General features: G+C 33.8%; 1 protein-coding gene across 5 annotated transcripts in view; it reads left to right on the forward strand.

Moving 5' to 3' along the window:
• Positions 1 to 12,721, forward strand: part of ptprz1.L (protein tyrosine phosphatase, receptor type Z1 L homeolog) — a 113,170-nt gene that overhangs the window by 46,150 nt on the left and 54,299 nt on the right. For all 5 annotated transcript variants that reach the window (XM_041585028.1, XM_041585029.1, XM_041585030.1 and 2 more), the window contains 8 exon segments: positions 821 to 972; positions 1,453 to 1,548; positions 2,557 to 2,623; positions 2,871 to 3,028; positions 3,246 to 3,396; positions 7,040 to 7,224; positions 8,387 to 8,513; positions 12,114 to 12,160. In XM_041585028.1, the coding sequence (XP_041440962.1) occupies positions 821 to 972; positions 1,453 to 1,548; positions 2,557 to 2,623; positions 2,871 to 3,028; positions 3,246 to 3,396; positions 7,040 to 7,224; positions 8,387 to 8,513; positions 12,114 to 12,160 (983 nt within the window).

The raw sequence follows: 12,721 nt of genomic DNA on the forward strand, positions 1-12,721 counted from the left end.
CATACAGTGACACAAAGCCTCTCCAGCAGTTTGTAACTTTAGGGGTGTGAACAACAAAGGTGTTAACGGTGTGAACAATGTAGGGGGGGATTATATGTGTGAACAATGCAGGAGCATTGAGGTGTAAACAATGCAGGGGCTAGTAAATCTCAATTGATGCCTTTTAAAGTTTACACAAGGTAAGCAGTCACAGCAGACAGACTTTAATATGGGGGCAGGGCCGCTCCGGCCATGAGGCAAGGTGAGAATCTTGCATCAGGAGGCACGGAGCAGCCAGTTACCAGGGGTGGCAAAAATCCGCCTCTAGTAACTTTAAGAGCCAAATTTTTTTTAAAACAGAAATCCGGTGCAGTGAGCCCAATAGAGCTCACTGCACTAGCGATGTGACCCCTCTTCGACCCACTCCAACGCTACAAGGCAGGCAGCAGCCCCTAAAACGAGCCTGTGTGGGGGTCCACACAAGGGGGGTCTGGCCTCCAGTTGGACAGCATTGATCTTGTCTAATCACTGGTATATATATATGAAACCCTTTTATTTGAATTTAGGTGGTAAGACTATGCCAGACTATCCAGACAAAGCAATGCTTTGGTTATTGTACTTGCAAATAGTACAGTTGTTTTAAAGGTCATACTTCATCTACTTGATGTCATGTTGTTAAGAGAAAACAGGACTGCGTTTTGTTTTAAGTAATGCTGACATGATTCCTATCTTTGATTTTCACACAGATTTTGCCCACCCATACCTAAGTCTGCTTTAAGTCATGTAATATCTTCCTTTCCACCATTTGTACTCCAAAAACTAATAACACTTTTCTTTTCAGTGGAAATCAATTTGACCGATGACTATTTTTTGAGTGGCGGTGCCTTAGATTCACAATACAAAGCAAGCTGGATAACTTTTCATTGGGGAAAATGCAATGCTACATCTGATGGTTCTGAACACAGCTTAGAAGGCCAGAAGTTTCCTTTAGAGGTATTTAATTTTCAAGTCTATAGATTTTGAGCTAATTGAGGACATGCAAATAACTTGAACACCCCTGCAGATAGTTGTATGGTCTGAGTCAGTTCTAGGACCCCAGTTTGGAATACATTGAAGAGAAGTATGTCTGTAAAAGGCATGACTTGTATATGCTACCTCATTTACTATCTACATGTTAGTTACTATTAAAATGTGGAGACACAATGTAAAAAGTCACTGTTTGTGTTGTATACGCTGTAACAGATAATTAGGATTTTTTAGTTTTTTTTAGATTTTTATTGGTTTTACAATTGACTAATTCAATATTAATTATGGAAACAGCCCAAAAACGAAAAATCCTTTGTTGCTAATACTGAAAAAAACATTTTGAAGTTAAATTCTCACAAATTGGGTTGATTTATATGCAGTATAGTCTTCTTATAGTTGGATTGACTGTTTCCTTCAATAAAAACTTCAATACTGTTTAATTCACAGATGCAAATCTTCTGCTTTAATCATAAAGAGTTTGAAAATATTGATGAAGCAATAAGTGCAAATGGCAAAATAAAAGCTTTATCCATTTTATTTAAGGTAAGTAAACGCAAATGAAAAGATGCCAGATTACATTACTGTCTCTAGCGAAGTTCCTTATGCAGTTTAAATCAATAAATTTTTTACATATTTAGAAATGAATATGCACCTAAAATAACCGGGTCCAGTGCAGCACCTCTTTCATACACAAGGTTTATTAATTAAAATAACAGCATAGCTCAAATGCATTTCTGAGGTGCCTCCAATAGTTTTTGCACACAAACAAAACTATATCAACAATATTAATCCAGAGTTACCAGCATTTAAAGAAATCTAATATACTTTGCTGCAGAAATAAGGGATCTCATTTATCTATCAACAATGGGCAATATACCCATGGGCAGTAACCCATAGCAACCAATCAGTGATCAGCTTTTTTCAGACAGCTGCAGTTAAAACAATGAATGCAACAATTTGATTGGTTGCCATGGATTACTGGGAATATTTGCTTCCGCATAACAGATGTGCTTCCGCATATCAAGGATGGAAAATTCTAAAAGAAGCAGGACGTACAGGCTTGGGTGCATAATATAAAATGAAAGTTTATATATATATATATATATATATATATATATATTTATTTATATCAGCAGCTGCAATCTGATACTGGATTCCAGGCTAAATCAACATGTGGTTTTCTTTCAAAAGAAATAAAAAACAGTTTGATTTACAAACAATTGGAGTGCGAGTCCTTTTGAAAGAAAACTATATATATATATACATAAATTACTATAATAAGCTTGCAAGACTTTGTTTTTTTATTAACCATTACTTTTTATAGGTAGCGTGTATGAAAGTGAGCTAGTAGGCCAAAAGCCTGCTATTATACACCAGGTGAGCCACTCCTACAGGAATAACTGTATGAGTAGTGGTGTACAGCAGGGAATATGAATCTGGGGCAATTATATTTTCCTTCATTCACTTCCCAGCTACCAGTTCATGGGGGCCAGCTTTCCAGCTGTTACTATTTGGAGCTAAACATCAATATTTACTATTGTTGCATTACAGGTTGGCCAGGAAGATAATGTGCATTATAATACAATCATCGATGGAGTAAATAATGTACATCGTTTTGGTGAGTTTAAACTTGTTATTTAATAATAGCTCTTTTTCTTGTGTGCCTGTCACTTTGGACTCTAATGCTTGAACATGTGTTAGAACTTGTGCTTCTCAGCTCAAAAACACCAGTGAAGATTATACACATGTGCTTTCATGCCTCTCATCCTGAGTTGTCAATTGTATTTCTCTTTCCCTTTGCGTTGTTAGTATGATCCACTGACCTACTTACTGATATTGCATTTTATTTTGTTTTTCTTGTGTAGGTAGAAAAGTTGCATTGGAGCCATTTATTTTGTCAGATCTTCTGCCTGACTACACCGACAAATATTATACATATAATGGCTCACTAACAACCCCACCGTGCTCAGAATCAGTGGAATGGATTGTCTTTAAGGACACAGTTACAATTTCAGAAAGCCAGGTAACGTTGGAGTGTGTTAAGATTTATTGGACTATATCAAGTAGATAATTTAGATAATATAGTTTAACCAGCATCAGTTGAAGTAGCAATTAAACTATATATAACCTCAAATATTGTTACCCAATACTTTTTCATGCAATTTTTCTATAGGGCTTAAGTTTTATTTTACAGGCCCATGAGTTTAACTTGCACCTACTGTGGTTTTTTTTTTTTGCAGTTAGAAATGTTTTGTGAGATCCTTACAATGCAGCAGTCTGGGTATGTTATGGTGATGGATTATTTGCAAAACAACTATAGGCATCAGCAGTATACGTTCTCAGGACAAGTATTTTCATCTTATACTGGCACAGAAGAGATCCCGGAACCAGGTAATGTTTGGCTTCTCCTCCTTGCTAATGATACACCTAGCTGCATAAGTAAATATTCTTTGCTAATCCCTTAAATGTATAAAACAGCTTCTTCTGCTAACCATTTATGGCTTTCTTGTGAAGAGTATTAACTATAAATAATCTATGAATCATTCTGCGCTACAACGCTCCCTAATGATTTTAATCAGTTGGACTAGTATTAAATACATGGATTTAAAATTAGTGAGTGGAACAATCTGTCACTGAGAATAAATTGCATAGCACTATGTTAGGACTGTGTTCAAGACTGAAATTGTTATGTAAAACTACTGTCAAATATATGGGAAACAAATCGGTGGTAAAAGTGGTCAAAGAAAAAACAGGTTCATTCAGAAGGAGTGCAATGGTTGGTTTCCCATACTTAACATGGTACACAAATTAGTCTGACGAAGGGGCGTGCCCACAAAACGTTACTCTGCAAATAAACACACAGGGCTTGGCCCGCTTGCACTAAGTCCTGAGTGCGGGTAATTTTCATCTTTACCCAAGTGCAATTGAGGGTGCCGAACCCTTTTTTTACTGAGCACCAGACTAATATACTTCGAGATGTCAGGGTGTGCTGGTGATTTTTTTCTTTTGGACACAAATTAGTGTCACAGAGTTATGTAATAGAAGGTGCAATTTCAGTGAGAAACTAAATTATGACATGAAAATCGTAATTTCCATTTAACATATTGTAATTAAACTGCAAGCTTCCATAAAAGGGATTCCCATACTTTCTGCACTTTTTTTTAAAACATTTCTTTTAAACACAACATGACTGCCATGTTGATGTTAATATTTTTTATTCCCTGACTAAAAAATTGAAGAATCAAGAAAAAAAAGTGTCCCAGGCTAGCTATAAGATTCAGTTTTGTGAATCAAGATTTATGTTTCTCTCTTAATTACTAATGTCCATTGCAGGAAGAAACTATAGTGTAATATTGGAGATCTGGATTACCCACTAAATATCATGTGACCGAATTAGGGGGCCGGACCAATAGGATTAGATCTCCTACTGTAAAAAGCTGGGGTAGAGTAGGGGCGAATGTGATTTGTAGGAACAATCTAACAGAGTTAGAGTAAAGCTAACACAGTCTTGCTCTGAGTAGACAACTTGACACTGTGTATTTCTACAATATCTCTACTAAAGTCTTTAGATTGTATTACATTAGCAGAGTAATTGTAAAAATAGTTTGCACGCATTATCAGTATATTGAATTACTCATTTCTATGTAAAAAATCAGCTCGACATTGGAATTTGTAGTTGAAGTCATAGCTCCTCCTTGTGTTTCAATAGAAAACTTCAACAAGTTATCTTTTTCCGTGTACTGTTTATTGTTCGTAGTAGTTAATATTACCATGTAAAACCAATATATTGTACCTTGTAAGTTACATAAAAATCAATATTTTTATTATTTAATAATCTGTCATATCAACATATTCTAATTATATAATAATATAACATATAAATCACGGGTATGTAAATAATCCAGATAAAATATAGGTTTTCACTTATACTAGACTCCTTCTGAATCAAAAATATTTTTTAAATATTTTTTTGCCTTAATTATATCACTACATTATGTCTACAATTGTAAATGTGTAATGGGTGAGCACCTTGTAACTCAATCAGAAACCTGTTCCTTTAAAACTGTCAGTCAATTGGGAGCTATTGATCTGCTATTCTCAAGGTCTATAGATTTACAGATGCTCATTTGGATCATTCCTAACCCAGTTCAATGTTCCCTTCAAGCCTTGTGCTGATGCTAAGGTATTTACATTTTATTATGGGAATGCCATCCTCCATAGAGTCCATTTTAAACAAATCAAAATGTTTTAAATTATTCATTTTGTACTTTATGGTAACTATGTTGCATGATTCCATATTTAATTATTTTTAGCAGGTATAGGGATCCAGTTTAATGAAAACCCCCATATCTGGAAAACTCTAAGTCCCAAGCATTCAAGATAAAAGATCATAATGCTATATGTGCCTTGAATTCTGTATTAACAGACAAAAATTTGGTGAAAAAAGTTGCAATTTGTTGGGAAATCTAGTCTGAGATTTATGCTATGGCATAAGATTGATGAAGACTAGCAATTTTAAAAATTGATAGGGCACAAGAAGTGTATGCATTTGAAGGAGTAAGCAGGGGCAGGTGAATATGAGAGTAGTTGCATAAACTTATAGGTGTATTCAGTATAATACCCTCTCAATTGTCACAGTGCTCTTTATCATGAGTAAATTAGATAAAATAGAAAGGCATAGAAGAAATCCAGACGGTTGTTACATTAAAAGCCCTATGGAATTCAGATCCAAGTGTAACCACTACAGCTTCAAAACAGGTTTGCTGTTTTAAATACAGGAGCAAAGTTAGCTGTAACTTGCACTTGATTCATAAAAATAAGAATTTCACTTATACCTTAAAGCCATAGAAAATGTTGGTAAGTCTCTTAACTCTAACTCTATATCTGTTTTGTTTTTTTTCCAAAAAGCATCATAAAATAGTGCTGCTCCAGCAGACTTCTGCACTGAAATTTGTTTTTCAAAAGTGCAAACAGATTTTTTTATAATTAATTTTGAAATCTGACATCGGGCTAGACATGTTGTCAGTTTCCCAGGAGCCCTCAGTCATATGACTTGTGCTCTGATAAACTTCAGTCACTCTTTAATGCTGTGCTTCAAGTTTCCCTCCAGCAGCCCATCAGCAGAACAATGGGAAAGTAACCAGATAACAGCTCCATGGTAGATAAAAGAACAGCTCTTAATAGTAAAAATCCCACTAGGACTCATTCAGTTATATTGAGTAGGAGAAATAAGTGTAATTCAAAAATAAAAACTACACCATAAAAATCATGACAGAATCCCTTTAATATTTAGGTCTGATTGAATGATATATGTGTAGCCTTTCATTTAAAGGAACAGTAACGCCAAAAAGAAAATGTTTTAAAGTAATTAACATATAATATACTGTTAACATGCACTGGTAAAAGTTGTGTGTCTGCGTTAGAAACTATAGCTATAGTTTATAGAACCAAGCTGCTGTGTAGTCATGGGGGCAGCCATTCGAGCTGGAAAAAAAGAGAAAAGGCACAAGTTACATAGCACATAATTGATAAGCCCTGCCCAATACTTGTAATCTGTAATCTGCTATGTAACCTGTGCCTTTTTCCATCTTGAATGGCTGCCCCCTTGGCTACAAAGCAGCTTCTACATATAAAATACACTAGTCTTTTTGAAGCAAACACAGAACTTTTACTAGTACATTAGTAAAAGTACATTACAGTATATTATGTTTTAATTACTTTGATACACTTTCAGTTTTTGGCGTTACAGTTCCTTTAATATTTAAACCTGATTAAATGATATATATCTACTTTGTTGTTTTGTGGGGTTTCTATCTAGAATACTAGTTGTAAAGCTCTGTAGTTTTATATAATCCACAACAATTATAATACACAATAACTACAACTAGTCCAACCCAGATATTTAATATGCACAACACCCTTGAAATTATATATAAAAATGTTTGTCTTAAAGACATTACCTCTGTATATAACCCCATTATGTGGCCTAATTAGCAATGCTTCCTGCTAATAACGGTGTATATTTCTCTCCTAGTTTGCAGCTCTGAACCAGAGGATGTCCGAGCTGATTCAAAAAATAACACAAGCCTTCTCATAACATGGAGGAGACCAAGGGTTGTTTATGATGCAGTGATCGAGAGATACCTGGTTTTCTATCAACGTTTAGAAGGAGAGGATCAAACTAAGCACGAATATCTGACTGATGGCTATCAAGACCTGGTAAATTCCATTGTAAATGCAAAACGGGCTTAAGGGGCTTAAGCAAAGCTATAACTAAATGATGATTTAAGCAAGAGAATTGCTGTAATATAATTCTTCACAAATACATTAATGTGCAAATTCACATTACAGGTATGGGATCAGGAAACCCTTTATCCAGAAAGTTCTGAACTACTGAATGGCCACCTCCCAGATCCATTTTAAGCAAATAATACAAATTTTAAAAAATTATTTCCTTTTCTCTGTAATAACAAAACAGTAGCTTGATCTCAACTAAGACATAATTAATCCTTATTGAAAGCACAACCAGCCCTTGGGGTTTACATGATTTTCTAGTAGACTTACTGTAGGTTTGAAGACCAAATTATGGAAAAGTCCATTATATGGAAAGCCCCAGGTCCTGAGCATTCTGGATAACAGGTCCCATACCTGTGTGTGTGTGTATATATATATATATATATATATATATATATATATATATATATATATATATATATATATATATATATATATATATGTAATTATGGAAGTACTGAAACAAGTCAGAATTGTTAAGACAGTTACAAAAGATACTTTTTAGTTTTATCCAACCAATCCATCTTTGATCTGATGGAATTGCAGGACAGTTTATAAATACCACCACATGCAGCAAAAAAAGGTAAAACTGTTTTACCGTTTTTTTCATGTGCCATAAAATTGTTATTTTAAAATTCCACCTTTGATAAATTTTCTCCAAAGCTACTTAAAATGGTGATCTAATGTAGGTCACCATCTCATGACCTACATTCTGTGTATTAATGGATTATAGTGGCATACTGAAAGGAAAGTCTTGCAAGATATGCAAACTACTTAATAGCAAAACCTGAATATTCTATAACATGTGAATGAAAAAAAATGTTTGCTTAAAATCAGGTTTTCATGTCGTCCAGTTTAAGGCTAACTTTCCATCAATATTTTGGTCAAGCTCACATAAGGGCTATAGATATTTGAAAACATGGTTATAACAGATCTTCTGTTGTTCAGGAGTGGCAAAGAGTATCAAAGACTGCAAATAACATTCAGTTTTTCCATCTAACCTTACAGTTTAGGTACCTAGTCTAATTTAGGTACCTCTGCTCTACACAGACAATGTAAACATTCTTTTACTTTTTCTCCTCATTAGGGCGCTATAATATACAATGTGCTGCCCAACACCAGTTATGTTCTTCAAGTAGTAGCAATATGCACAAATGGCCTTTATGGGAAACGAAGCGACCAGGTGATTGTTGACATGACACTAGATCCCCAAGGTATGTGACTGTAAGAAGTATTTATATTAGCACAATATAGTGTTAAAAAGCATTTCCTTTTTGGTTTGATAGTGTCACAAGTGATGAGTTGAATTTCATATTATTTGAAATTGTGCAGTTCCGATCATCATTATTGTGGTCATAAGGTTCTAAATTTCATAAGTTAACACACATATATTGTATATAGAAAATGCACTATGTCATAATTGGTTGCATAGTTTTCTTTTAGAAATCATTCATTCTAATACATTTCCTGTTTCATTTCTGGTTCCTTTAAAAATCATACATTTGGTGAAGGCCCTATGCAATGTTTTATTTGACAAATTGTAATTACAAAATATACTTTGCAGTATTTTTGATAGCTGCCAATTAAAAAAAATTATGTTGGACTGAAGTCCAGATCATACAATCTAAATTACAGAAATTGCATAGGACCTTTGGTAAAAACACTAATATAATTTCTTCATTAAATTCGTATTGGGGCTTTATTGAACTGCCATGAGTTTCTCTGCAAAAAGGCTTGAAAACGTCATCATTAATATCATTTAATTTTCTAATATTGATGTGCTTTTTATTTGTTTCATGAACCATGCATCACATTATAACCATCAGACTTTAACCTGCAGTTACACATTGCTGTTGTGCATGCTGTTTATATCATGTTACATCGGCAAGCTCTTATAAATGTTATGTTGTCTGCCATTATCTTGTCAAAAGTGACTTTTTTTATTGTTGCACCTACTTTCCATACACATGTGATACCATTGTACTGTGATCCTAATATATCCTACTAAACAATGTGTTTTTTTTTAATTTAGTATTTCATTTACTGAAATCTGATTAACTGTAACAAAAATGTTGTGTTCATTTTGTGTACATAAATACTTAAAGTGCCTTTTCTTAGTCATATGTTTTAAGTGTGTGGTCTCACATTTTACCATGTTTGAATTTTCTCGTACCTTATGATTGTACCACAATTGTACAAGATGAAGATGATGGAGCTGTGTACAATAACAAGTGGGCTATAGATATGCAGATTAGTAGATGCAAAGTGTGTATAGCAAAATATGGGGTATGCAGTATAGAACAAGTGGTAATAAATGTAATTATTTCACATTATGTATAACTATACAATTAACACAGCGAAGTAGGACAGCTCTGTTGCATTAAGCATGCGTTTACACTATCACAGTGTTGGTTGATTTAAATGTTAGCACTCTACAGATGATTACAGCAAACTTTCATTTCCTTTCTGCTATTATTCATACGTTCCCTCCATAAATACATGATCATTATACATTAGGAATCCATTGATTGTACATACATGTAAAGAAGCTTCCAATAGTTATTGCAAAATTTCCTTTTGAAATGATAAAATAGTCCTCAGTGCATATTCCATGTGAACAATGAAAACAAAATTCAGTACAAATGTCAAGAGTGGAAAACCAATCATCATTTATGAAAAAAGGTAAGATGTTTTTCTTTTTTTTTTGATTTAGCATTTTGTTTACGAATCACAAATAATTTTTTTTAAAAAAAAATGGAAACAAAAGCTGCCAAAATAAATAAAACTCCAACATATGTTATAACGGGTCACTAAACAGGGTTTCTTTGTATTTATAATTGCATTATTTTTATTGGTTTTCCCTACATACAATGAAGGTGTCAGCTGGCCTAGCAATACCCTTCTTCTATGGCCATACCTTTTTTATCATCTTCTATTCTAATATAAAGTCATTCTTTACTTAAAGCTGTGGTTCACCTTTAAGTTAACTTTTACTATGTCATAGAATGTCCAATTCTAAGTAACTTTTCATTTGGTCTTCAATATTTATTTTTTATAGTTTCTAAATTATTTGCCTTCTTGTTCTGACTTTAAGCCGAAAAACTTTGGCAATTTCCAAACTTTTACCCGAACGTGCTTTTGGATCCCATCTCATGCTGCAAACAATTTTGGGTCTCTTCTTCACTTAAAGGGTAATGCAGCGACTGACTAAACATATTTCTTTCAATGTAGTGAAACACAACATCATACCTCTGCCTTATGGACCTTTTTTATATTCACACATAAGGATAATAAGCAAAAAATCAAAAAAGTTCAAAATAATTATTCCATGTTTCCTGTCGACAGCAAATTAAAAAATGAAAATGAAAAATAAAATACATTTACAAAATACAGTTAGATATTAAGTAGTCATTCATTCTCTGCATTAAACCATGAAAATGTAACTATATAAATACATTTTTCTCTGCCTTAACAAAGAGATTTTAGCAAATGCATTTCACCTGATTCATGTTTACTAAATAACCAGTAAACACATTGTGCAGCTTCTTTTTCATACAACCTTTATATTTAGACCATGAAAGGAAGGCAGTAAAAGTATTACAGAGAGACCTCAATTTTAACCTTATTTTTAAGTTTTCCTACATTTCCTGCATTTGACACCATTTTTTGTGTTCCACCAATATATAATGCATAACATACATAATACATATCCCTGATTTTACACCATTTTTTCTAGTAAAAGGTGGGGTTCTACTGTATTTCGATATAAAGCAGCATCATAAATTGTGTCCAATACATTGGTATACATTGCTTTTTATAATTAATTAAAACACAGTACAGTGTTTTAATATGATTACTAAATAATTTTATTGCTATGATTTCATTTTAGGTACATTTTGGATATTAAAAATCATTTATGAGTGTTTTTTTTTTAAATCCAGTGCTGCAAATTCTCTCTCCCAATCACATTATGTTCTGGGGTCATCTTTTCTTAAAAAATATTTTAGCTCTATCTGTTCAATGACCATTAATGTTCTCATTGAATCTGTGGGTTCAGAGTTTAAAAAGGGTACAGTTAATTCTTTAAGACTAAAAAACTGGTATGCAGATGTGCACCAGTTTATATGTTTAATTCAACGTATCTCCCCTTTTTTAGTCAAATTAAATGCTACAAAAACAGCAAATCCTCAAATTTTAGTTTTCTATATGTTTAATACTTACCTATGTTTTCTTAAATACAGTACAGAGAGACATTTTGAACTAAAATTCAATAATAAGTCTTTTACCGTATATACTTGAGTATAAGCCGAGTTTTTCAGCCCCCAAAATATGCTGAAAAACTCTACCTCGGCTTATACTCGGGTCAAGCACATAAACGGTCGCCGGCGTCTAAGAATAGTCACCGGCGCCTAAGAAAAGTCGCCGGCGTCCAAGAATAGTTGCCGGCGTTCAAGAATAGTCTCCAAGAATATTTGCCGGCGCCGAAGAATGGTTGCCAGCATCCAAAAAAGAGACGCCGGCACCTCCAATGGGAGCAGAAACCCTCAATTTTTTGATTGAAACTTACCAGAAGCTGCTGCATTTCTCACCCTAGGCTTATACTCGAGTCAATAAGCTTTCCCAGTTTTTGGAGGTAAAATTAGGTACCTCGGCTTATACTCGAGTATATACGGTAAATGAATTTCAAAAATGTTTATGAATTCTATAGCATACTTACCATGAAATTGTTGAAATCCTAGGCATCTTATTATGTCTTTTCATGCTTTGGCTACTTGAAAAAAAAAAAAAGCTATGTTTATTTTCCATCTTTGTAGGAACTGATCCATTTACTGATTTTACAGAAACTGAAGAAGACATAGAGGTACTTTTGATTACAAATATTCTGGGTCACGAAAAGCAGATCGAATATTTTTAAGTTGCAAATAGTGATGGACGAATTTATTCGCCAGGTGCGAATTCATGGCGAATTAGGGCGATTCGCCGCCAGCGAATATATTCGCAAAGCGCCCACAAAAATTCGCCCGTCAAAAACTAGGCGCTGGCGCCATTTTGCGAATTTTTCGCCATTTCGCGAATTTTCCGTCAAATCCAAACTGTGCAAATTCGCCCATCACTAGTTGCAAATGTAACTTGTTCATATTACTGTATACTATAAAATTTTTGCCAATTTATTTTGCCTTTTCTTGTAGTTGCAAATTAATGGCATAGTCTTTCTAAACTAACGAGATTAGAAGCTAGCTATATTTGTTCATTGATTCAGGAATTGCAGGGTGCTGGTATATATATTACAAGAACATTTAGCACAGTACTAATAGCATTTAAAGCCTAAAAAGCCTTAAACATGCGTGATTTTTCATTTACAGATATTTTGGTTCAAATTAATTACACAATAACCAATTAAAATTGAAACCAAAACTTGCCC

Source organism: Xenopus laevis, chromosome 3L, assembly GCF_017654675.1.
Source record: "Xenopus laevis strain J_2021 chromosome 3L, Xenopus_laevis_v10.1, whole genome shotgun sequence".
NCBI classification, from domain to species: domain Eukaryota; kingdom Metazoa; phylum Chordata; class Amphibia; order Anura; family Pipidae; genus Xenopus; species Xenopus laevis.